Source organism: Schistocerca serialis, chromosome 6, assembly GCF_023864345.2.
Source record: "Schistocerca serialis cubense isolate TAMUIC-IGC-003099 chromosome 6, iqSchSeri2.2, whole genome shotgun sequence".
Lineage (NCBI taxonomy): Eukaryota > Metazoa > Arthropoda > Insecta > Orthoptera > Acrididae > Schistocerca > Schistocerca serialis.
In genome coordinates, this window is record NC_064643.1 from 109,827,539 (window position 1) to 109,855,309 (window position 27,771).

At 40.1% G+C, this 27,771-nt stretch overlaps 1 protein-coding gene across 3 annotated transcripts in view; it reads left to right on the top strand.

Annotated features, from left to right (window-relative positions):
* The window catches only part of LOC126483718 (protein MTSS 2), a 346,902-nt gene that overhangs the window by 291,127 nt on the left and 28,004 nt on the right, over nucleotides 1–27,771 (top strand). For 2 of the 3 annotated variants that reach the window (XM_050106815.1, XM_050106817.1), the window contains exons 6-11: nucleotides 13,891–14,126; nucleotides 14,598–14,705; nucleotides 15,133–15,318; nucleotides 15,912–16,013; nucleotides 18,004–18,193; nucleotides 26,943–27,115. In XM_050106815.1, coding sequence (XP_049962772.1) covers nucleotides 13,891–14,126; nucleotides 14,598–14,705; nucleotides 15,133–15,318; nucleotides 15,912–16,013; nucleotides 18,004–18,193; nucleotides 26,943–27,115 — 995 coding nt within the window. The remainder of the gene's footprint in view (nucleotides 1–13,890; nucleotides 14,127–14,597; nucleotides 14,706–15,132; nucleotides 15,319–15,911; nucleotides 16,014–18,003; nucleotides 18,194–26,942; nucleotides 27,116–27,771) is intronic. The other variant, XM_050106816.1, reaches the window with a different exon arrangement.

The following is a 27,771-nucleotide window of genomic DNA, read 5'->3' on the forward strand; positions in this document are numbered from 1 at the left end:
CACGTGATTAAACTTTGGAGTGCGTTTCCAGTTAGCGCCGCACCATTTCACTCCAACACTTTCATGCGTCTGTTAACAGTGCTGCAGCAAAACTGCCCGTTCTGTGTAGCAAACTCGTAACATGTGCTCTCTTCTCACGATGCGCCACTCCCGTTGTGCAGTGCTGTTAGCGTGTGACGACATGTGTAACTTAACTCTCTGAAGTCACTATGTAAAAATGTCTTGAGCATACCTCAACTTTTCAATTTCTTCTCGCACAAGTCCTTTTAAAACTGGGAATTTCCAAATCCTTAAGTGACAGCGGTGTATTTATCTGGAGCTTGGGTTTTAATGACTCATTGGACGAAGCAATCACGGTGCAGAGCGCACGTACACAGATTGCTCGACAGGTAATGACACTGGACTCGCATTCGGTAGTGAGTTCAGACCCTATCGGGCCATCATTTTTCCACGGTTCTCCGAAAGCGTTGAAGGTAAATGCCGGAATAGTTTCTTTGCCAAAGAACCAGTAGATATCTTCGAGTCTCGCGTAGGGATTGATTAGGCTTATTAAAATTCAGCAAAAAAAGTAATAATTCTGAACATCACGGACTACGTCCCGTAATTCAAAGAGGCCCGATCTTTTAATGCAGTCTGGGAGAGTAGGTTTTGTCAGACAAAGTACACTCCTGGAAATGGAAAAAAGAACACATTGACACCGGAGTGTCAGACCCACCATACTTGCTCCGGACACTGCGAGAGGGCTGTACAAGCAATGATCACACGCACGGCACAGCGGACACACCAGGAACCGCGGTGTTGGCCGTCGAATGGCGCTAGCTGCGCAGCATTTGTGCACCTCCGCCGTCAGTGTCAGCCAGTTTGCCGTGGCATACGGAGCTCCATCGCAGTCTTTAACACTGGTAGCATGCCGCGACAGCGTGGACGTGAACCGTATGTGCAGTTGACGGACTTTGAGCGAGGGCGTATAGTGGGCATGCGGGAGGCCGGGTGGACGTACCGCCGAATTGCTCAACACGTGGGGCGTGAGGTCTCCACAGTACATCGATGTTGTCGCCAGTGGTCGGCGGAAGGTGCACGTGCCCGTCGACCTGGGACCGGACCGCAGCGACGCACGGATGCACGCCAAGACCGTAGGATCCTACGCAGTGCCGTAGGGGACCGCACCGCCACTTCCCAGGAAATTAGGGACACTGTTGCTCATGGGGTATCGGCGAGGACCATTCGCAACCGTCTCCATGAAGCTGGGCTACGGTCCCGCACACCGTTAGGCCGTCTTCCGCTCACGCCCCAACATCGTGCAGCCCGCCTCCAGTGGTGTCGCGACAGGCGTGAATGGAGGGACGAATGGAGACGTGTCGTCTTCAGCGATGAGAGTCGCTTCTGCCTTGGTGCCAATGATGGTCGTATGCGTGTTTGGCGCCGTGCAGGTGAGCGCCACAATCAGGAGTGCATACGACCGAGGCACACAGGGCCAACACCCGGCATCATGGTGTGGGGAGCGATCTCCTACACTGGCCGTACACCACTGGTGATCGTCGAGGGGACACTGAATAGTGCACGGTACATGCAAACCGTCATTGAACCCATCGTTCTACCATTCCTAGACCGGCAAGGGAACTTGCTATTCCAACAGGACAATGCACGTCCGCATGTATCCCGTGCCACCCAACGTGCTCTAGAAGGTGTAAGTCAACTACCCTGGCCAGCAAGATCTCCGGATTTGTCCCCCATTGAGCATGTTTGGGACTGGATGAAGCGTCGTCTCATGCGGTCTGCACGTCCAACACGAACGCTGGTCCAACTGAGGCGCCAGGTGGAAATGGCATGGCAAGCCGTTCCACAGGACTACATCCAGCATCTCTACGATCGTCTCCATGGGAGAATAGCAGCCTGCATTGCTGCGAAAGGTGGATATACACTGTACTAGTGCCGACATTGTGCATGCTCTGTTGCCTGTGTCTATGTGCCTGTGGTTCTGTCAGTGTGATCATGTGATGTATCTGACCCCAGGAATGTGTCAATAAAGTTTCCCCTTCCTGGGACAATGAATTCACGGTGTTCTTATTTCAATTTCCAGGAGTGTACATTCTATTATCGTAAAAATGTCTTTCTTAAAAAAATAGCAACGTGAATTACGAGCCAGTTCTCATTCCATCTAGTCTATTTTCTTCCTTAACAGTGTCACTGCTTGCTGAAGCGTTTTCCTGGTGAAAGAGCACTTTCTTATCTGCTTATCTTGGTTTTCTTTTTCTTCCAGTATACTAACGTCCCAAACTCTCCAGTGATGTGGTCCAATAGGGGCCAGTAACGCTTTTCCCCCAGTAATTTCAGGATTCCACCCTCCTTATTCCCACACACAATGCCATCACACGTTTCACCTGGCGTGAGTTATCACCATATTTGGTGTTCTCATAAACATTTACTTATAGCTTTCAATCTCTCTTGAACGATTCACAAATGAGTTACATCCTTGGTTGCGAATCTGCGCGTTACACATAAACATCGCCGTGGTTCTGCCTGAACTATTTTCCCTATTCATTTTTGGGCGGCAGTAAAGAATCGTAGCATCCAGGTCACGCGTATCTTTCTTTCCAGTTTTTCGTGAAGAATGTTATCCACTCGTGGATATTACCTGTCTCGTGCACGTAAGTACATTCTTTGATCTGTTGTTAATTTCGTTTCCTACGATTAGCTACTATTATAAATAACCAGTTGAATAATGCCTTAACTGTTACTTTTTCTGACGGCTGTTATGATTTCTGCCTCTTATGAAATTACGAAAGTAAGTTTCATGCTACTTTAGACACTACACAAATAAACCACTAATAAATTTTTCGTTAACCTATAACAACTGCGCAGCTTATTTACTGTTCCATAATATCAAAAGATTGCTGTAATCAGTGCATTAAAGATACTTATTGCTAATTCGGGTTACTAGTAAAGTTAGTTTCATAACTGTGCGTTTGAATCAACATTCATTAGTCGCATAATGTAAATTTATAAATAATATCGTCCAGATGCAGGAGACATATACAAAATTTCTGGCAAAACATCACCACTATCAGTTTACAAGAAATACCAATTACAGTAACCCAGTACTGAATTGGTGGTGTTACTGGAAAACAGTTATCTAATAAATCTACTCCTAAGTTACAGCATGCTTAAGTTTTGGGAGGTTGCGATCAACTGAAATTCGGGGTTGATTGGACCATCACATTAATTAAAGATTCAATAGTGAAAATTATTTTTTCGTAGGATAAAGTAGTTTCCTTAGGTTTGCTGCACTATTTGACCATATATATGTCTGCTTTATTTTGGGTAAATTCGCATATGTATGTGAAGTCCACTGCCAAGAGTAATTTTTTCTCGCATTTAACAAATTCTCCTAAAATTTTAATTGCTAGTAGTACACAATTTTGTTCCTTTGAGTTGTAATCGCTGTCTATTGCTTTATGGTTCTCCATGAAATGTAAGCTGAGCATGAGCCATTTTCCCACTATTTTGAAAACTATTGATTAAAGTGAAGGTGGGATTAACTGGACCAATAAAGTGTGGGGTTAAGCGGAACGCTTCACAGAAAAACCCGCCAGTGCCCGCAGAGTTGCCATTTAAGACATTGCAGCACTAGAGGTGTTGCATATCATTTGGCTTTTATCGCTCCCAACATCTGAAAAGGCTTTAGTGTCAGTGGTATTCAACCTTTCAATTTACCGACCAAGATTAATAGTTTTTTCCTTCTTTTGTCATATGCACGGACAGACCTCTGCTAGTAAAACAACAAACAGCACGTGACTTACTGGAAGAAGATGCGGATAGAGAATCTTGGCTATCAGACAAGATCAGCCAACAGAAACTGTACATTCTGTGCAAGTTTGGAAGTATTATAAGATTGGTGCAAGGAAAACAAGAAGTAGAAAGAAAGGAAATAAACTGTGCTTACCAGTGCAACAGTTAGACGCAGCAGCAAAAGAGAGAAGATCTAGACAGTTGCCAAGAAAAAAGTAAAGCCTTCAGTCGAACGCCAAGTATTGGAGGAGAGCAGCAGCAGCAGCAGCAGCAGCTCTGACGATGCTGATCATGTCTGGCACATTGATTCCTGTGATACTGACTTTTACACAAATGGTGACCAAATGTTGAAGCATTGAAGAAGGGGGCGTCACTGTAGTCAAAGTTAAGAGAAAACTGCCACGAGTTGTCACTGTTATGTTGTTCAAGCTATTAAAATGTACAGGGATGTCCGTGAAGTAATTTTTTTAAGAGAATTGTTTCTACTAAAAAATTTGAAGCTGCAGATGATGATGATGATGATGATGATGATGATGATGATGATGATGATGATGATGATGATGATGATATCTTTGTTGCTTCAATTGAAATTGCCAAATTACGCAGTCCAATACCTGGCACTAGGGCTCGCAATGAAAACATGATCTGATTGTAGACCGTTGTCGGTGCATTCATTGTGCACTATTTATGATATTTCTACGATCTTTTCATAAATATACTCATAAAGGTGTGTTTAGCATTGTTTCCAATGTTGTTGCAATTTTTATATTTAGGTTCTTGAGATTTATCTAACCGAGAGGTCCAGTTAAACCAGCCACTCGGGTTAAATGGTCCAAAAGTAGGGTCAAAGTAGTTCTCCATTTCTGTAGAATCTGTGCGAGACACTGCAAAAAAGAAAGTGCCTGTAATTTTTATACATGTTTTGCCCCAGATACACGAATAATAATTAAAAAAAAAATTCTTAAGCAACATTTTAAGGGAAGAAAAACAGACCCAGTTAACCCCCATTTTCCCCTACCACTTCATGCTTCATGTACAATAGTTCTACTGAGTGGTAATTTTTCTCACAGAATGTTCTGTAGCTTTCGTTTTACAGGATGTTACTTCATATTGAGTATTTTGCCAAGTATTTTATTATAAATTTTCATTCTCAGTAAGTGTGTAACACAGCGCACGCTTGTCCTCTTATACCAGGATCAGAATAACAGTGGTTGATTGCTAGTTGTTTACGGACTGCTCCGATGATAGCAAGCAATCGGAGCATGAGTTTGTTTTAGGGAATGTACGATACTGTGTAATTATTTAGGAAAGTGATCGGACTATTATGTAACTTCATTCAATGCAAACTCACTGTCAGTGCCGTACAATAACGGGGGACTGCGGGACCGTGCACCTGTTACTACTGGGGCTACATTGCACTAGCATTTATGTTGTTCTGATGCGGGTTTTGTTCCAAGTTTACGTAATCTGTAGGCAGGCGTGGCTTTTGGTTTTTCAAATCGCATAAAATTGTTGCAACTTCACTTCTAATCTTTTGCTGGTCTTTTCGCCAGAGTTATTAAATGTATCCACAGAGCTTTTCTTTGCTTTATACTTGAGTTGTGCTCTTGAGTCCAAATTCTGGTGCCATGTAGCTTTCGACAGTGGTGTATCCTGTGCAAGCCTCTGTATATCAGCAGAACTGTTTTTGTTATGCTCTTCGGTCCAAAGACTGCTTTGATGCAGCTCCCCATGATACTTTTGCTTTGTGCAAGCCTCTTCGTCTCCGATTAACTTCTGCAACCTACATCCTTCTGAATCTGCGTATAGCGTATTCATCTTTCTTGTCTCCCTTCACGATTTTTACCCTCCACGCTTCCCTCCAATACTAAATTGGTGATCCCTTGATGCCTCGGACTATGGTATCTTCTTCTAGTCACGTTGTGCCACACTTCTTTTCTCTCCATTTCTGTTCATTGCCTTCACACTAGTTACGTGACCTACCAGTGTAATCTTCAGCATTCTCCTATAGCACAAAATTTCCAAAGTTTCTACTTCCTTATTGTTCATTTATCGCCCAAGTTTCACTTCCATACATGACTACACAGAACTACTGCAAATTAAAACAGTTTGAATCTGTTTCTGCAGACAACACCAAGTCTGCATCTTCAACTCCTTAATTCTCTCTATTACTAAGTTAATTACTTAGAATGATATATTGTGAAACAACACGTGTTCATTGGATTCTCTTGTGTTTGGTACCAAGGAAAGAAAAAGAACAATAGGGCTATTGTTTTCCATCACCTGAGTTATTCTGCATGTTTACGTTAGGAAGGCACCCGTTTTCAAAAGAACAGGTTACTATTAAGCCAAGCTTTTCTAACCTTCTGACTGATTAAATAGTAAAATTAGACAGTTTTCTCACAGATATACACGCACTCAAAATGACGGCATTAGCTTGACGCTGGACACCAATATAGATACACTACTTGGTCAAAAGTATCCGGACACCATCAAAAACATAAGTTTTTCATATTAGGTGCATTGTGCTGCCACCTACTGCCAGGTACTCCTTATCAGCGACCTCAGCAGTCATTAGACATCTTGGGAGCTCAGGATGGGGCAACGGAACTCCACGTGGTCAGGTGATCGGGTGTCACTTGTGTCATACACCATTGCGTGAGGTTTCCACACTCCTAAACATCTCTAGGTCCACTGTTTCCGACGTGATAGTGAAGTGGAAACGTGAAGGGATAAGTACAGCGCAAAAGCGTACAGGCCGACCACGTCTGCTGACTGAGAGACCACCAACAGTTGAAGAGGGTCGTAATGTGTAATAGGCAGACATCTATCCAGACCATCGCACATGAATCCCAAACTACATCAGGATACACTGCAAGTACTATGACAGTTACACGGCAGGTGAGAAAACTTGGATCTCATGGTCGAGCGGCTGCTCATAAGCGACACATCACGCCGGTAAATGCCAAACGACGCTTCGCTTGGTGTAAGGAACGTAAACATTGGGCGATTGAACAGTGGAAAAACGTTGTGTGAAGTGACAAATCACGGTACGCAATGTTGCGATCCGATGGCAGGGTGTGGGTATGGGGAATGCCTGGTGAACGTCATCTGCCAGCGTGTGTACTGTCAACAGGAGAATTCGGAGGCGGTGGCGTTATTGTGTGGTCGTGTTTTTCATGGAGGGGCCTTACACCCTCTTGCTTCCCACTGTTGAAGAGCAATTAGGTGATGGCATCTTTCAACAAGATCGAGCACCTGTTCATAATGCACCGCCTGTGGCGGAGTGGTACAAAACAATAACATCCCTGTGATGGACTGGCCTGCGCAGAGTCCTGACTTGAATCCCACAGAACACCTTTGGGATTCTTTGGAACGCCGACTTAGTGCCAGGCCTCAATGGCCGACATAGATACCTCTCCTTCCTGCAGCACTCCGTGAAGAATGGGCTGCCATTCCCCAAGGAACCTTCCAGCACCTTATTGAACGTATGGCTGCGAGAGGGGAAGCTGTCACAAAGGCTAAGTGTGGGCCAACACGATATTGAATTCCAGCATTACTGATGGAGGGCGCCACGAACTTGTAATTTTCAGCCAGGTGTCCGGATGCTTTTGATCACATAATGTGGTTGAAAGTTTCAAGGTACTCGCGCATGAATATGCGCGCGCGTCGTCTCGTGCAACAAAGCAGATAGCGTTCAGAAGACTCAACTTAATATTTTGTCAGGACGCGAAAGTGTGATTTAGTCCATTCCGTGTAACATTGTACCATCTCGGAGATAGCAGACACAAAATACTTTGAAGAATAGATTTTGGGAAAGTTACGGAAAAAGTGGAACGGCAGTCTGTTGGGGACAAGAACAAAGAGCTCCAGCGATGTTCTGGACAGGTAGTAGTGTAATTGGTCGAGTATGCTTGACAGTTATAACACTTAATTTGCGGGGAATTCTTGCTACACAAGAATCTCGTTTATCCAGACTAGGTGGTATCGGAAATATTCTACTAAATTCAAAAACTTAAGTATGTACTAAAATATTCAGACCTTTTATTTTGTCTCTAACAAGGAACACTGTTTTGCCCTTAAGTTCTGTAATTATTGTAGCGTTTCACTTCCAGTTCGGCTGGAGTTGTTTCCTGGCTACGTCTTAGGTACACCATTAGTTTTTTTTTCATCTGTGCTGTTGCCTCCGCCTAAGGAATTATTTCTTCCCCTGAAACGCCACCTTCGTTGTGTAGGTCACCATCGGTGTCGCACCGTCACTCTGCAACCAGGTATCTACATCACCATATTGTGCATCCGAACAACCAGGAACGAAGGCGTTTACAAAGTACCAGACTAAGGCGGTGGAATCGCAAATTGCACGTCATACTGGTTTCCATAACTTCAGAAGCAATAAATTAGAAGCATGTTACCAAGAAGATGGAAGAATAAAAATCGCATATTTGATATTTGCGTACCTCTATACAGAAATCACAGAAACTTCTCCTTCAGTTAATTTACGCATCAGATGTCTTCTGTGTACTCATTTGATGTTCTCCAGTACACTCTGCTCCATCGGTTGTATGTTTTCACGCTTGGCACAAATAATCGTGAAACCGGTTTTTAAAAGTGGCCCTGCCCATCCACGCATTGGTTTGTGACTTGTATAAAACGGCCGAACAGGACCGATTAACATGTTTCAACGCACGCGGATGGTTCACCCGAGCGCTAGCCGCGCGTGTTAGCACGCCGCTTGCAGGATTCGAACAGATGCACCGGGCTCCGCATCGAATCCACCCGGCAGATTAACCCTTTCGCTGCTGTGAGCGTTATATGCGTCCCGCTACGTCACTCGCTAAGGGCTTAGGACGTGTATACTCGCGCCGCTTGGGTTTTCTACACTGCTGTGGACGTCCCACAATTCGTATTGAGGCGCCTATCTCTCACTGCTGCGGACGAGTTGTACTGACGAGTTGTACTGCCATATCTCGGTGAACAAAAGAGCTTTGAGTATTTGTCATACAACTTACGTGCCTAATTGTGTACTATCATTTGCAAAAAGCCTAGTTTCTACATCTTGAATTGAATTGTTTGAGATATTATGATTATTATGGCCTCATGATTCGCAATGCTCAAGGACTGGATGTAAAACCCAATAACTCGAAACGACATGAGATGTCGTTCTGCTCTCAATTTTAAATAAAATTTCGATATCTTACGTACATTTCACTCACTGCAATGTTTGAGCTAAAATCAAGCATATGAAAAGTTAACGCCCTGCGTTATTACCCCTGCGAACCCTTTAAAATTTCGTGCAGTGTTTTATTTAACTCGGCCCAGTGCTGTAGCACGGATAGCGAAAAGAATTTCAGTTCTTTATCGGGAGTGAAGATGTCAGACTAAAAGTTGTGCAAAAATCAATTTTTTTTTCACGTAATAGTTTTCGAAAAATCAAATAGTAAGTGTTTAATTTCGGCCGGAACGCCGTCTCTCAGTACAGGGACCAGCATTTGGCGAGCAGTACAGCCATTACAAAATCCGCCTCAACACGATAGGGAGAGAGCACGTTTGTAACAGCAGAACAGTCAACAACGAGGGTCGGTGTACGCCTTAGGCATTTCCCACATCTGACTAGGTGAATACCACCAAATACTGCCTTAATTACATGACTCGCAAACATTTAGAAACCGTTCATAGAATTCTACACTGCATGCAGTCATTTCGGGTTACATATATTCTGCCCTCGAGAGGGGTAGTGGGAGGGGGTTGGGGTGGTGTAACGGGATGGTCATAAGAAGGGCATCAATCCACCCCTTAAGTTAACTATGCCAGATCCAGTAGTAACCGTGGCAACCCCGCATAGATGCTGGACACAAGAAAAAGTATAATATACACGGGTGTTTAGATTGATAAAACAACTCGATCTTTACACCTATTATAACCCCTTGCCAAGTCATCTAATCAGAAAGCCAGCATCCAATAAAGTAAATCCATATTCGTCTCCATTATAAGTCTGGAGTGGGATTAAGTTTTCGGAGGAAATAACTTAAGAGTCTTTTTTGAAGTTTTCTGCAGCCACAGTGTCCCGTGTAAAACTTCCACCTGTCACTGGAAGCTGCCGTATTCCATGATCAGCTTTACATTTTCCAGCCATCCTTGGCTATCTCTGAAGTTAGTATCGCCATTACTGTTTTAAATTTAATACCTTTTCCTGCAGGGTAGGATTGGATATCAGAAAATAGTGCTGTCTTTTCTCATTGAACCAACATTTATTGTGTTGTGGTTTAGCAGACTTTCTTTACTCATCATGTTGAAGTGGAAGCCTCCAATTTCTTTTGCGTGACTGACTGACACAGCTCATCTACTTACACCATACTCAGCAGTTATGTTTTTCAGCCATGTGTTCAGCCTTTCCAACTGTTTGTCTCTCGAAACAGCCATTTTCTTTCACTTCAAAGTCATTTCATTCACACACTCAAAACATGGGAATAAAGTAAAAGTACCAGTAGCTTCTGAACTACGTAAGGAACAGATCCATGCCGAGTGTGGGACCAGCCATGTCTTGTTACCTGCTGTGCCAACACAGCTGGTGTATGTACACCATACTGTACCAACTGTATACCACACATTTTCATGTTAAAAGGAAACAAAAAATGGATCCAGATAAATTGGAAATCTGGAATAATGAGGGCCAGATGAAGGAGGTTTTTGTGTACTTAAATTATTACTGTTGTTTTTGAGTATCAGTGTAGTATTTCGGGCCAACCACAGCTGTCTCGGAGCCACAACTTGCCAAAGTCATCATGGAAGATATGTGTTTGATTATCAAATTGATCTCCCAATGTTTGCTGTGAGACATGGAAATTTGAACATCCAGACATAGCTTGCTTTCCTCATGTAAAAGTATCCTTAGCCATTGATCTTGAGTACTTGAACGTGAGGCCTTAGTCTGAATTCATCGCTTGCTTTTTGTGTATCGTCTATTCGTGCACAAATTGTTTTTAATGTGTGTTATGCTTCAGCATCAACAAAAGAGCCTGCCAGCCATTACACACAATGTTCATATTGTGTCGAGCTGTTAATGCAGAACCATTTCAGTTCTGTTCATTGATCATTATCATTGATGCTGATGGTTGTGGATGAGAGTGGTGGTTTCTGATGAATCCCAGTGCAGCATGAGTGGGGATTCGTGTTACCAGCTAGTGTGAATAGAAAACGAGGGGATGGAGAGTTAAGATGCTCAAAACATAATGGAATTTACCAACGAGTGTGTATGTTTAGTCACGGACTAGGCCATTGCGGCAATCACTTCAATAACTCCAGTAGCAGGATACAAAGAATATTATTCTTTCGATATGGCAGAGGGACATGAACAATTTACGTTGATGCAGTGTACTGTTTGTGAACAGTGCTCATCTCCACAGGTCTATACATACACCTGTTGCTGACACACACTACAGTGAGGAAACTCTGCATACAGCATATTTGGCGAATGTAAATATAATAGAGCATTTGTGGGCTACTCTTGACATAGTTTGCGGGGGATGTTAGTATGCCAGGCATCTCTGGGTCTGGGGGGAAACTCGTCCATAGAGAAATGAAAATATACAGGACACTGTTGCAGAAGTAATGATAAAAGCATGCCAGATTTATAACAACTCAAAGTCTGCAAGATTGGCAGTATTTTAAAGCAGTACAAAATTTAGCATATACGTCAATGCAAGATGCTTTTAATAGTTTCTACAAAGAAATTCTGTCTCGAGATCTGCTAGAAAATTCAAAAAGATTCTTCGCATGTGTAAAGCATACCAGCATCGTGACACAATCAATAACTTCACTGCATGGCAGCAATGATAATTTTACCAGTGACAGTGCCACTGAAAAGTGAAGTTACTAGACACACACAATTTAAATTGGAACCATGCACTGAAAATGTTGTGAGAAAGGCGAACCAAAGACTGTATTTCGTAGGTAGAACACTTCTCAGGTGTAACAAATCTACTAGAGAGACGACCTACACTACATTTACCTGTACTCTTGTGGAGTATTGCTGTGTGGTATGGATCCTTACCATATAGAATTAAGAGTACATAAAAAATCAAAGATGGCCTGCTTGCTTTGTGTTGTTGTGGGAGTGTAACAGATATGATACCCCAGTTGGATGGCAGTGTTTAAAACAATGGCCTTTTTCGTTGGGGCATGATCTTTTCATGAAATTTAATCAGACTTTCTTCTTTGAATTTGAAAATGCTAGAAAAATAGTCTGAAATTGGTTTGATGAACTCTCTGGCCAGGCACTTAAGTGTGAGTTATAGAATAGCCATGTAGAAGTAATCTGTATGTACAGTGTGCATCCCAAAGAAAATGAGATGGGACCTCTAATGTCTTGTCAGATTGGATCAGCAACACAAAGTGTTAACTTAAGATGCAGTCTTCAGCATGTTATATTGTACAGGTATTTAGAGGTAATGCTGAGAAGCAGTTGGGGGAACAGGGTGGGTTTGGGAATGTGCTGTGTCGCTGTAAAGAAAACTGCATACAAAAAACTTGTGTGACCAGTTCTAGGTTATGCCATAGTTATCAGAATTACATGGCAGTATGCTGTAATTTTTGGTTGCTGCTGTATTATGAAGAGAGACCAGAATATAATGCTTATGATGCTGCCATAACACTTAGACATTTTCACATAATGAGGCTTGGATGCCAGCTGGAATAACCAAATTAATTGACCTCTATTTTAGGTGATAAATAGGTCAGTGTCCAGTGCCTTTCAAACAACTGAGAAACATGGAACTTTATCTCAAGAATCTTAAAAAGTCATTTATTGTCTTTCTTAATTGTTTTTTGATCTATAGAATTTGAATATTTCAGTGTTCGTCCCTTTGTAGACTTGTACTGTAACTTCATGAAAATATGAAGTATATAATCTGACAGAAACACTATAAAAACTTAGCTATTGTGAATTTTCTGTTTGCTGTATTTGCTGTGCAATTCAGTAACTAGCCATTTGTATTTTTTCACTGCGTGTTAAATTGTAACTTAGAGTGGTGCCTGTTCCACTGCAAGAACCCTCCACTCATGCTAAGCCCCCATAAATGTCTCAGATTAACCGGTGAGTCTGTAGATGGTGATATGAGGTGTACAGTGTAGCTGGCCACTCTTTCCCTCCCAAGTTTCACTAACTAAGCCGTTACGTCTTCAATTGACTTGGAGAGCTGCCGCCTAGAAGTTCTTCCTACCTGTTATGCGGAGATGCTCTTCTAGTTTTTATTTCCCCTTGCAGAGCTGTCAGGTTCTGAAAGTGCGATACTACTGTCTGTTTTATGTAATGAAGTGGGGGAAAAGTATAGCTTTTTTTCTGAATATTTTTTTTGGGGTGCCATTATGGTGCGTTTATTTAGGAAACACCATAAAATCAACTTCACAGTAATTATGAGCTAACTATTAACGGTATGAGAGCATAGTCTACTGCATGACAAGATCAAAAGGCATCCTATTGACAGACTTCAGACTATGGCACACAGTCTGTAACTTGAGCATGTAGTTGGTATAGTTCTTATAAGATTGTACATCTTCGATTGTGCCAAAATTATTCATTCGTTTATTAAATCAACGTTTCCTGGCATTGTAAAATTACTGAAAGGTAGTAATTATGACCCGGAGACTCCTACTAATGACTGAGTGGCAAAAGGCAACTTATGTTGGCAAATACTTATTAACAACAAATTATTTGATTCATGCTAGCATAAATGTACTTTCCCTACGTATCTCTTTACTGTCGTTTCAAGCAGGTTTCTTGCTCTGAAAGCACCAGGTGGCTAACTGTCACTGTGACATGGGAACCTACCACTCACTCCTTACTCCATAGCTACTGCAGCACTCCACGTGTGTGAAACAGCAAAACTGCAAAGAAAGTGAAATGCACTCTTACCTGCAAATAAGGGGTACCTTATACTATGATGATTGCGCTTGTGGACAAAATTAGTGTGTGAGAATACTTAAGTGTAAATAGTTAATTTGCATGTCACACAGAGCTTTTAATAATTTATAGTATATAAACTGTGTTCCATCTAGATTAAGACTGATGTAAGGTAAGAATTCTTAAGTTTTCTTTCTTTCCAGAATACAAACGTGCCCGTGCTGAACTAAAGAAGCGATCGACAGATACTCTGCGATTGCAAAAGAAAGCTCGAAAGGGCAAGAATGGTGAATTGCAGCGCAGGGTAGAGAGCTGCTTACAAGACGTGAATGAACGCCGGCAACTTTTGGAGGAAACTGAAAAGAAGGCAGTGCGCGAGGCACTTGTAGAAGAACGCAGCAGATACTGCCTGCTGGTTGCTTTCTTGAAACCGGTTGTGGTGAGTTTAAAGTGAAAATATAAAGCAAAAGCAAATGAACTACTGAATAGATGAAAACATGTTATTGTAGAACGGACACTGTAATAATATGAATGAAATTTTGGCTGTAGTTAGATGTTTGTGAATGTCACACTCAACTGCTACTGCAATTTGTATATACCACCCCACCCCTAAAAAAGTAAATTTTGAGGAGGAAGTGGAATATATTTATTTTGTGACATAAATTAAAAGTTTGATATAGTTGTGTACACAAAAATAGAAGTCTGCTGTAGCACTGATTTATAATTGCAGACGGCATTGGAACATTTATCATACTGATGCAGTTAATGTTTTCTCCTTTGAAAGAAAAAGTTGATTTCTTGGAAAAAAATATATTTTGTGACTCGCAACCCAATGTTGAAACTAAGTGTTGGTTAATTATTTTAACCAAATTGAAAGCAGAAGACGATCATAATATTTATTATTGCACAGGATGAAGAAGTTGCCATGCTGTCGGAGCTGTCACATCTTCAAGAAGTTGTTGATCAAATTCAGAAACATACAGCTGACCCATACACACTACCACCTGCAAGTGAACAAGTGAGTAGCTGGCTGTATCCAAGTAAGGTATTATGGTTCTGCGCTAATCCACAGTAACGTTCAGTGGGATTGCTATTAAAAGTTCGAAGTCATCAAGTTTGAATGATCAAAATAACACATCTTTAATTTTTTATTTTTTAACTGTAAATTTGGGATATCATTAACAGCTAAGCTGCTGAAGTTACCACCTACTTGGTATCAGGGGGAATGCAGGTTCTTACTATTACAACTACTTGTCAATAAAAGAAATGTCAGTCACTTAAAATATTTATGTATAAAATAATGTATACATATATTTACATTCAGTTATTACTGAATGTTGGCAGCTGCTAAAATTAATTTATATCAATAGTTGTCCAAGAACAAATTTTTTTTTTGCATTTGGGGATATAACAACTCTTCTATGAACATATTTCCTGTTTTTCAGGTGATTGCAGATCTAAAGGGCTCTGATAGCAACTGGTCATTCCAAACACCACCAAGCAGTCCCAGCTCTCTTGGGTCACGAAAATCAAGCATGTGTAGCATCAGCTCACTTAACAGTTCTTCCAGTGGAAGTAGCAAGTCACATCATTCTCCAAGTCACCATTACTGGCATCGGTCATTGTCTCAGGTATTGTGATAACTTTCTTATGCATTTTATACGTGAACTTTCAGATGGTGCATGTCATGCATACAGTGTTAAATTTTTCTTCCTTGGAATGCATATAGATTTATCTACCTGCTTGTTTCAGTATTGTGTAACTGAATTTGTTGGTTTTCTTAGTGTACAGTTTTAGTGTACAGTTTTTGGATCTAAATATCATAGATTACACTTTAGCGACCCACTTAACTTTTTGCCTACAGAACAACTATTACGGTTTCTCATTTTTTTGGTAAGTTACTGGTTTGGAAAGAGTGTAAATGTGTGTGTCCTAGTGTAATTTTTTGTATTAAAAGATCTGTAGATATTGATCTTAGGTATCTGAACTTTGTTTGGAGCATGCGTATTAACATTATTAAATTGTGCAGTTCTTTGTATACCAGCTGATGCTTAAAACGTTTTATATTTTCTTAACATATTTGTTTCTAATTTGCGATACTTTTTGCAACAGACCACTGTTTTCAATTAATTTCTGCTTCATACTGGTTTTTTATTTAGTGTTTTTTTTATTTTAAGTTTTCTTCTTTCTTTGATGTGATCGCATCTGATGTTTCTCTATGTAGCATCCCCTGCCTGCAAGCTTACCACGCATATCCAGTGTTTCTTCCCAGGATTCGGGCTTCACATCACAGGATACGCTGTTTGTGCGGCCACCGGCAGTACAGGTAGTTAGGAATTAAAGTTGTTTCCCTTTTATCAGAAAAAATAAAGTTTGCTGTTTGTGATTGTTCTGTGTGGGCATGCTCTGGTAGATCCGCATGTGCTGCTTGAAAATCCAAAGTTGTTCATAGCTATATTATGCTGTGCACTAATTTTCCAGCGTTACTAACAGTTACGTAACCCTTCTTGTGCCTTTCAGTACAGTGACTGTGATGCACTGCTAGACAAATTCTGGCTGAGTGCCACATGCTAATAATGATAGGTAGGTTTCTCAAAAGAAGATAAACAGTATTTTCAGCAGATATAAGATGGGCTGCTGACAAGCCTGCAGTTTCATTGAGTGTTGTAACATCGGAGGCTTATACACTAGGAACATATGTAATTCCATGGAATAGGTGAAGCTGCCATTGTACCCTCGTGTATGATCAAGGTTGAGAGTGACAATGGAGTATTATTGCAGTATTTGCTGGAATAGAAACAAAAATAATACACAATGCTCCTTTAAAATACCTGGAACACATCTTATAAAGGTTACACTTTTATCTATTTAAATGCTGGGACTTGCAGGTGGGTTATCTGTTGAACTAATATAGTGTTCAAATAACATTTATTAATTTTTGTTTTTGTTTTGGGAGTGGGGGTGGATGTTAGTGGGTAGAAGAGTATTAATGGAACTCTCACCTTTTCTGAGACATGAATAAGGACAAGGTGGAAAGCTCTCAGCCTGACATTGGAAAATTACTGTAAGTTAAAACATATTACGTTCTGGGCAATTTCTTCTATGTCTTTCCAGTAAGTGTGATTCTGTGCTAAGTGTATCTAAGAGTGCAATAATTTCTCCATTAGACTCTAGATAACATATATGGTCAAAGCTTCATTTATATGTGGGATGTAAATCTGTTGAGCAGGCTGGAAACTGAATCAGTTTGTGCTTTGAGATCATTAAATTTTTGCACTGCAAATCCCTATCATTAAATTTTTGCACTGCAAATCCCTCTTGTGGTTAGTTGAATTGCCCTGATAAAGAGATAAAAATATTTGTGCTTTGTAGTTGAAGCCTCTTCTAGCAGTTTTTTTTTCTTCCCTCAGTTAAACGAGTATTTGTGGGTATAGTTTAAAAATCATTTACCCTTTGTGATGTAATCAAAAAGAGCAATTCTTATTGCAGCTGAGAAACTGCTGGCCGTGATGATCCCAGAATAGTCGTAAGCTCTTTGGTGCCAGGCAATCGGATTCCATTCACTTTTGTTGACTAAAATTTCAATTCTGTTTGGAAATGAACCTATGCCTCACCCTTAGTACCAAATAAGTACACAAAATTATTCATATCATATTACTGCAATCCACACATTGCCGAGAAGTTTTTCACATTTGCTTTTACTCAGCATTCAACAAATGCAACATCCACATTACGCAAAGCATTTTTGTCATTAAATCTTAGAGTTAAATTTAACTTACTTTCCTATGACGAGGTGTCAGCTATATTGTATACCTTTAATAGATAAACATCCAATGCTATAATGTGCACTATCTGAATATTTCCATATATATGATTACAATATGAGGATATTCTTCGTGTGGATTATCTTAAAAAGGCTACAATTAAATAAGACTAGCTATGTTTTGAACTATTGAAAATGAACAAAAACTTCTTAAAATTTCTATAGATAATACAATGACCTAATCAAAAAATTGCTTGATGGCACAGTAGTACAGTTTACAAATTTGAATGAAAAACACATCTTAGCTACTTCAGAAATAAGTATCCATGTACCAAATAGACACACAGAGAAAAATGTTCAGCAAGAAGAAAATAAAAAAAAAATCATTCACATTATTTGACAAGTACCAGGCTGAGAACTATTTGCCTTGCCCATGTATTCTTAACCCTCACACAGTAACTATGTTGAGTAGTAGTTGTAAACTTGTTCATGTTGGCACATTCTTTGTCTGAATTGGTTTCCTTGTAGCAGAATATCATTGTTTTTGTTGCAGGTGTCAAATGCTTCTGAACAGAGCAGCAGTGGTAGTAACCCCAGTACACCATCAGCCCCTTTTGTGAGTGCCAGTTCAACCAGCACGCTTCCCACAACTACTGCAACCTGGCCAAATCTACAAGAGACTCTACAGTTTGAGCGTGCTGCCACAGCAATTATGAATGATCGTCCACATACAATTTCATCAGGTATACTTTGCCATTTGGTAGTTAGTTAAAATGTATGTGGATATGTGAACCATATATTATTAATGGAAGGCCATAATGTGATAGAACTTTGTATTGATATATAATATCAGTACATGTATGCTCAGCTTATGTTTGGCAATCAAAAGTTGTTAGCTGTGCCATTGTAGTTCACTGTGGATACTAACAGAATAGTGCATGTGGCTTGTGTGGAAAATAAGTTATTTGAGTGTTTATGAATCATCATTATTCTTTGCTGTCTTGTCAGGAAGAGGTACTGTCTCTCTCCATTCGTTCTAAACTCATATAAACACTAAAGATAATGGTTTCAGATTATTTGTTTTACTTCAGCACAATGTGGATATCAGAATATCTTATCCTGAAGACATAGGCATAAAATGTGCACGAAGATGTCAAGTGCAGCCACATGCACACTTATGATGCTGTAACTTCATCCTGTAACTTGTTCTAACTTTGCTTCGGTATTACTCAACAGGAGTTCATATTTAACTTCAACATTAAATTGGGGAAGGATATAAGAGAACTATGAAAACTACAAAGCACAGAATTTCATGTGGTGTCCATGTTGTATTCACCAGGAAAGTACTGAGACAGAATTGCTGAAAATGGACAATAAGGAAGAGATTCAAATTAATCACCGGGCACTAAAGACATTGCTTTCTTGATGTAACCATCTGCACCTTTTGCACATGCCCCAGAATTTCTTCTTCTAAGATACTGCTGTTGAAGTTGTTACATAGAATTTCCTGCCCTCTTCACTTAATTTTTCTTCTGTCTCTCACGTTAAGTAATCTCTCTTTTAAATGACAGGTAGTTAAAAAAGTCTCAAAAAATATATACAGTTACTTACAGGACTTTGCACATGGATAATTAGTAGTTGTGTGCAAATGTAGGCCAAAGCTACAAGAAAAGTGAAAAGAAGTCAGGCAATGAATTTGAAAAGGCCACAACAAACCATAATTCGTAACATGAAATTAAATAAGAAGTAATAGGATTAAAAATTGGAAGAAAACCTTCCTTCTGTTTAAGTACTTGTTAGTGTTGAGCAGTCTTCGTCTGGTGTCACTCACTCATTAAATGTTTCCTTGCTAACACACATTGTAAACTCTGTTATCTGACACCAGTGCTTGACATAGTGCCTTCTAAGATGACTGGATAAAATGACCTTTTAGGAACATATCCTGTCTGTGAAATTTTACCTGACCTCATCCTCCTCCCTAAAAACACTCTAACCTTGTCTTTTCTTGTGCTGTATCAAAGTGTTTGTCCTTTCAGTGTACTTGTTTTTAATGTGATGGTATATTGATATTCTGTCACATTAGGAGTAGCAGATTTCTGTTTGAAAAAGTTGCTGGCGCCTACTGTTCCTGGATTTTGTTTAGAACAGTAACAAATCTAGAAACTTCACAGAATACACAAGTTATGAGAGAACTTAATCTGCTAAAAATAATAGTGGAAGAAAGAGTAAAACTACTGATAAAGGAAGACATCTGAGTAGGTTCTCTCTGCTAAGCAGCTCACTTTATTATGTATACAAATCACACACTATCGGTGAAAACAGTGAGATGAGGCAGAATAAACCAGTCATGGTAGGAAGTGGAATTTATGGAAACCTTAAGTGGGGTTTACACGGTGTAATTTTACACTCTTCCCTACTGCAGAATGTGTTGATGTGTGGAGGAAACCATTATATAAGCAAGAGTCATTACTTATAAATGTAAAACATCGCAGAAGTTCTTGAATGTTTTGGGTGGATGTGTAATGGCCTTCTGTGGGTCATCATCAGGTCTGCTTTTGAGAAACTGAGGACAGCTACCATTCTGGGGTATATTTCATATAGGTGGAAAGCTTACTTTCAGCCTTGATAAATATTCTTCAGTCACGTAAAATTTTACTTTTCTTCATATATATGCGCACGTGTGTTCCTTTTTTCTCAATTCTGAAACTTGCACATTTTCTCTTCTTCTCCATCTCTGATGAACTACTTTAAAATTTACTTCCCCTAATAATAATAATAATAATAATAATAATAATACAGTAATACAATAATACAATAATACAATAATACTCAATACACTTACACGATCACATTGCCACAAATCCACAAATATAGAATACATCACATACATTCAGCAACAGAAAGATTCACATTAAGCAGAAAGGAGGGAGGAAGGGGATTTATCGACATAGAAAACCTTCATTATGCACAGGTAGACAATTTAAGAAATTTCTTTATAGAACGAGCAGAAACTAGCAAAATACACAAAGCAATCACTCATATAAATACATTGGCTATACCATTGCAATTTCATAACCACTTCTACAACCCTTTATCACATTAATATCAACAGATACGAAGAAAGTAAATTGGAAAAAGAAAACACTACATGGCAAGCACCCGTATCATCTAACACAGCTACACATCAAGACGCATCCAACACATGGCTAAGAAAAGGCAATATATACAGTGAAATGGAAGGATTCATGATTGCAATACAGGATCAAACAATAAACAGCAGATATTACAGTAAGCATATTATTAAAGATCCCAATACCCAACAGATAAATGCAGATTTTGCAAACAACAAACAGGAACAGTAGATCACATCACAAGCGGATGTACAATATTAGCAAATACAGAATACACCAGAAGACATGAGAATGTAGCAAAAAGAATACATCAACAACCTGCCATACAACATAAACTAATAAAACAACATGTTCCCACATACAAGTATGCACCACAAAATGTACTGGAGAATAATGAATACAAATTATACTGGAACAGAACCATTACAACAGATAAAATAATACCACATAACAAACCTGACATCATACTCATAAATAAAAAGAAGAAATTAACACAACTAATCGAAATATCCATACCCAATACAACAAATATACAGAAGAAAACAGAAGAAAAAAATTGAAAAATACGTCCAACTGGCTGAGTAAGTCAAGGACATATGGCATCAGGATAAAGTTGACATTATACCAATTATACTATCAACTACAGGAGTCATACCACACGATATCCACCAGTACATCAATGCAATACAGCTACATCCAAATGTATATATACAATTACAGAAATCTGTAATTATTGATACATGTTCAATCACCCGAAAGTTCCTAAATGCAATATAACATATACTGTAGAGTTAAAAGGAAGTCACACTTGATCAGGTCCGTATCACTTTCCGTTTTTAACCAGATATAACTTCTGAGAAAGGAAAGAAAACAATAATAATAAAATAATAATAATAATAATAATAATAATAATAATAATAATAATAATAATAATAATAACAATACCCAACATGAAAATTTTGCTGTAATCATACAGTGCAATGGCACAAAAGGCCCATACAAAGTTCATTGGTGAAGAACTCCAACAATCTGTTTCCCCCCAGTCCCAGTGCCATGTAGTAGTCACTTTTAATGGGGAGGCTCCTGCACACAGGCAGTCAGCAGTTACCTCTGTGGTGCAGCATCTGCTGTGTCTGTGCCTGTAACCTCAGCAGCCAGCACTGGCTGAAACCCACTGCCTAGTTTTCAGGTAAACAAATTAAAATAGCAAATGGTATTACAACATGAATGTAATATTTAAGAAACTACTAGGAAGACAATGGCATATTCCTTTATACAGGGGGTGAGTGGACTGTTTTGGGTAAGCATACTTTATGCCAAATTATGCTTCACATTTTTTGTCCAGCCACTCATCATCTAGATGTATTTCAGTGATTATCAACAACACTGCGGGTTTTGTGTGGTGAAAATGAGAATTACCTGGCTATCATAAAGGATCATAAGGATTGTATAGTAGAAAGCTGATAGTGAGACACAAGTTTTCTTACTGGGATCATTAGCCCAGTCAACGAAGACCAAAAAAGATCAAATAGGGTGGAAAAATAGTGGTTGAAAATTTTTGTACAGTGGTAGGAAGGAGTATCATGAACAGAATACTAAAAATCCAGGCTGCTGGGGTGTGAGCATTGGCGTGTGGGGGTGTTTGAAGATCACTTTTTTTTTTGTTGAATAACTGGAAAATTGTTGCATGTAGTGAAAACATTTCCCAGAACAAAAGTGAACTACATGAAACTTGCTACAATACAAAAAAAAAAAAAAAAAATAGGCCTATAAGTTTCTGCATTGCAGGATGTGGAAAAATTGTGTATAATTAAAAAATAGTGTGTTGATAATGAGGGGAAGGTAGGTAGCTAGATTGTGGTCATGTACTGCACTCCTTCATAGGTCTGCAAACTGAAGATGGAGGAAGTGATTCCACATATCTGCCCCACAGTGTGAAGGGTGTTTCACAATGTTAAACCAATCCTCTGCAGCCTCCTTATGAATCACTGGCAACACAGTGTGCAGACATGCTTAGGGTGTTTATTTTCAACACAATGCGTTAACAGCACATGGAACCGAGATATGAGTGAGAAATAAAACTAACGCAAGAGATGCACATAGATGGAACCTATGTACAGCTCTAAACACTTTTTTACAGTGCTAAAGCACGTACGGCAGCTGTTACGTTCTCCTGGCAAAGGCAGCTTCCGCCATCAAGAGTACTGCTTACTTTTTGTTTTGCAGACTGGATATAGCTTCCCAGCATTTCCTGTCTATTTCTTTTATGTGAATAGGCAAAATTAACTTCCTGAACGAGTGTTTATGTAGTATTGATATTTCCAGTTTACTAGATGAGTGCTCGTTTGCTGCTGTTACGTAAAAATGTTGAACAGTTGGCACTGTCAACTGCCTGTCTCACTGAAGAGCCTGTCCAAAGTGTAATATAAGGGTATCTAATGCATCTCGCCAGCCTCAGCTTTCCAAACATCTTAAGAAGCCAGAATGATTAATCATAGATCTCCCTGTGTAACAAAAGTGGGTCACCTGCTTGTTTTTTATCTTCAGATATCTCCATGTAAGTCAAGCAATGCATTGTAGTAGATTCATGTTCTCGACTTAAACAGGGTCAGTCCCATTCCGTGAGATATGTTCACATCTGTCTCGCAAGATATGCTGTAGATGCACAGTAAATGGCTCCACTCAGTGCAGCCCATTCTACAAGTGCCAGCAATTCCTGAATGTGAGAAATTTACACAATATACCAGTAACACAGTTTATGGTTAGGGAATTGCAGTATCTTACTAATCAATCAATAATTGAACATCAAGTGACTACAACACAATTACATGTCTTAATAGTATGTTGTAGGCCACATTTATCAGTCCCATCTCATTCCCAACAAAACTACAAATTATAAACTTCTCTGACATTGTTTATAGGAACTCATTTTACGCAGAAGCTCACTTAATTGCTGCAAATAAGTATTCACTTAATAAGCTGAAAATAACTCCACTATATATATATATATATATATATATATATATATATATATATATATATATATATATATATATATATATATATATATAATAGAGGGAAACATTCCACGTGGGAAAAATATATCTAAAAAGAAAGATGATGAAACTTACCAAACAAAAGCGCTGGCAGGTCGATAGACACACAAACATACACACAAAATTCTAGCTTTCGCAACCAATGGTTGCCTCGTCAGGAAAGAGGGAAGGAGAAGGAAAGACAAAAGGATATGGGTTTTAAGGGAGAGGGTAAGGAGTCATTCCAATCCCGGGAGCGGAAAGACTTACCTTAGGGGGAAAAAAGGACAGGTATACACTCGCACACACACACATATCCATCCACACATACACAGACACAAGCAGACATTTGTAAAGGCAAAGAGTTTGGGCATTTTTTGGGCAGAGATGTCAGTCGGGGCGGATGTACAGAGGCAAAGATGAAGTTGAAAGACAGGTGAGGTATGAGCGGCGGCAAATTGAAATTAGAAATTAGCGGAGATTGAGGCCTGGCGGATAGCGAGAAGAAAGGATATGCTGAAGGGCAAGTTCCCATCTCCGGAGTTCTGACAGGTTGGTGTTAGTGGGAAGTATCCAGATAACCCGGACGGTGTAACACTGTGCCAAGATGTGCTGGCCGTGCACCAAGGCATGTTTAGCCACAGGGTGATCCTCATTACCAACAAACACTGTCTGCCTGTGTCCATTCATGCGAATGGACAGTTTGTTGCTGGTCATTCCCACATAGAACGCTTCACAGTGTAGGCAGGTCAGTTGGTAAATCACGTGGGTGCTTTCACACGTGGCTCTGCCTTTGATCGTGTACACCTTCCGGGTTACAGGACTGGAATAGGTGGTGGTGGGAGGGTGCATGGGACAGGTTTTACACCGGGGGCGGTTACAGGGGTAGGAGCCAGAGGGTAGGGAAGGTGGTTTGGGGATTTCATAGGGATGAACTAAGAGGTTGCGAAGGTTAGGTGGACGGCGGAAAGACACTCTTGGTGGAATGGGGAGGATTTCATGAAGGATGGATCTCATTTCAGGGCAGGATTTGAGGAAGTCGTATCCCTGCTGGAGAGCCACATTCAGAATCTGATCCAGTCCCGGAAAGTATCCTGTCACAAGTGTGGCACTTTTGGGGTTCTTCTGTGGAAGGTTCCGGGTTTGAGGAGATGAGGATGTGGCTCTGGTTATTTGCTTCTGTACCAGGTCGGGAGGGTAGTTACGGGATGCAAAAGCTGTTTTCAGGTTGTTGGTGTAATACTTACAACCTGAAAACAGCTTTTGCATCCCGTAACTACCCTCCCGACCTGGTACAGAAGCAAATAACCAGAGCCACATCCTCATCTCCTCAAACCCGGAACCTTCCACAGAAGAACCCCAAAAGTGCCCCACTTGTGACAGGATACTTTCCGGGACTGGATCAGATTCTGAATGTGGCTCTCCAGCAGGGATACGACTTCCTCAAATCCTGCCCTGAAATGAGATCCATCCTTCATGAAATCCTCCCCATTCCACCAAGAGTGTCTTTCCGCCGTCCACCTAACCTTCGCAACCTCTTAGTTCATCCCTATGAAATCCCCAAACCACCTTCCCTACCCTCTGGCTCCTACCCCTGTAACCACCCCCGGTGTAAAACCTGTCCCATGCACCCTCCCACCACCACCACCTATTCCAGTCCTGTAACCCGGAAGGTGTACACGATCAAAGGCAGAGCCACGTGTGAAAGCACCCACGTGATTTACCAACTGACCTGCCTACACTGTGAAGCGTTCTATGTGGGAATGACCAGCAACAAACTGTCCATTCGCATGAATGGACACAGGCAGACAGTGTTTGTTGGTAATGAGGATCACCCTGTGGCTAAACATGCCTTGGTGCACGGCCAGCACATCTTGGCACAGTGTTACACCGTCCGGGTTATCTGGATACTTCCCACTAACACCAACCTGTCAGAACTCCGGAGATGGGAACTTGCCCTTCAGCATATCCTTTCTTCTCGCTATCCGCCAGGCCTCAATCTCCGCTAATTTCTAATTTCAATTTGCCGCCGCTCATACCTCACCTTTCTTTCAACTTCATCTTTGCCTCTGTACATCCGCCCCGACTGACATCTCTGCCCAAAAAATGCCCAAACTCTTTGCCTTTACAAATGTCTGCTTGTGTCTGTGTATGTGTGGATGGATATGTGTGTGTGTGCGAGTGTATACCTGTCCTTTTTTCCCCCTAAGGTAAGTCTTTCCGCTCCCGGGATTGGAATGACTCCTTACCCTCTCCCTTAAAACCCATATCCTTTTGTCTTTCCTTCTCCTTCCCTCTTTCCTGACGAGGCAACCATTGGTTGCGAAAGCTAGAATTTTGTGTGTATGTTTGTGTTTGTTTGTGTGTCTATCGACCTGCAAGCGCTTTTGTTTGGTAAGTTTCATCATCTTTCTTTATATATATATATATATATATATATATATATATATACAGGAGCTCAGAGAACTTACTTTGTCTCCTCACATAAGAGAACTGGATAGGAAATGCTATAGAGTTTGAGTCTGTCTACAAAATCAAAAGTGAGCAGTGCTCATTCCTGGAAGAATGCTACAACTGGTGTACGGGATGATGGAGAATAAATTTTCTCTCCAGCTGTGTAGAATAGTGTGCAGAGATATGTGTAGAGTCTGTTCGTATGTGTTTCTTGAATTACTAACTCATATCTATATTCCATTTAGTGTTAATGCACTTAGTGGAAAGTAAACATCCCCAGACAGGTCAGCACACTGTGTTGCCTGTGATCCATAAGACATGCTAAGGATTCTTGATATGATATTGTGAAAGACTCTGTAGCTGTTTCTTGTCATCTGTGGGGTAGATAATGGGAGGCATCACATGATATATTCCCCTGCTTATCCCTTAATATCACTCAACTGCACTTAGATATAGCACACACATTTCATATTTGTGCTTAAACCACTTTGTTTAAAAGTAAAAATTTATTTTATACCATTAAAACACCATTTTTAAAAATCTGCGACTTTCCCATCACCAACAATGCAGAAACTATTAGCCTTAGAGAAAAAAGTTATTGGTACCTTTATTGTAGGAAAGTCAATGTAGTTTCACTTTTTTTTTTGTATTGTAAAACACACACAAACGCTGACACTGACACCATCAACACTACTCTGGATTTTTTTTTTAGTGTGTTATTCGTAAAACTTCCTCCTATCACTGTACATAAATTTGCAACTACACGATTTTTCCCTATAATTTACTTTGTTGACAGACTACATTAAGGATATAGAAAACTGTGTTACGTAAAGGTTTTGCTTCCGTACAGGGAACACAATTGCCTTTTTCAGCATACGAACGCGGGCATCAGAGACCACCACTGACAGTATACACATTCCAAGCACCTGAAGCAAGCCACTCACAGCCAGTGAGTCCAGTTTCTGCATTGGGAGTGGCAGCTGCAACATCAACTACAGCAACAACAGATGATGGGTCTGTTCAGTTAAGACAGTCTGTTAACAAGGTATGATACAGATTTTACACTAACTTAGGTCTCAGTTCATGGTATTCCACAATGTGACCACATTAAATGCTGCCTTACTTAAAGTGTAATGGTTATGGGGACCTGCAAGTTCATTAGATAAAGATTCATTTAAGCTCCTTGTGAATTTATACATCTTTTACCACAATTTTGGTTAGTGCTGCTTAATTTTTCTTTTGCAGGTATATAACGGTGAAAGTCCATAATTGTCAATTGAACACCACAACTGATAATAAATAGTTGAACTATACTTACATTTGTTCTAAGCCATTTCTGTATTGTGAGGCTTTAGAGATTTTTCTGTATATTTTATTTTAATAATATTTTGTGAATTTTACTTTGTTTAACTATTTATTTCATTACATTAATCAGTGTTTGTCAATATAATATATTGTGGATACATAAAAAAATCCTCTCAAGTGGTGGCAGGAATAAACACACACAAAAGAAATAGGAAATGTGGAAGCTTCTGGAGCCAGTAGCTCCTTCTGGTAGAAGGGTTGGAGGGAAAGGAAGGGGGATGAAGGAAAAGGACTTGTGAGGTTTAGGAGATGGGAAGAGTTATGGAAAAGTCACTCAGAACCCCGGGTTGCAGGGAAAAATGCAAGTTGGAATACAAAAGATATAGAAAAATAAAA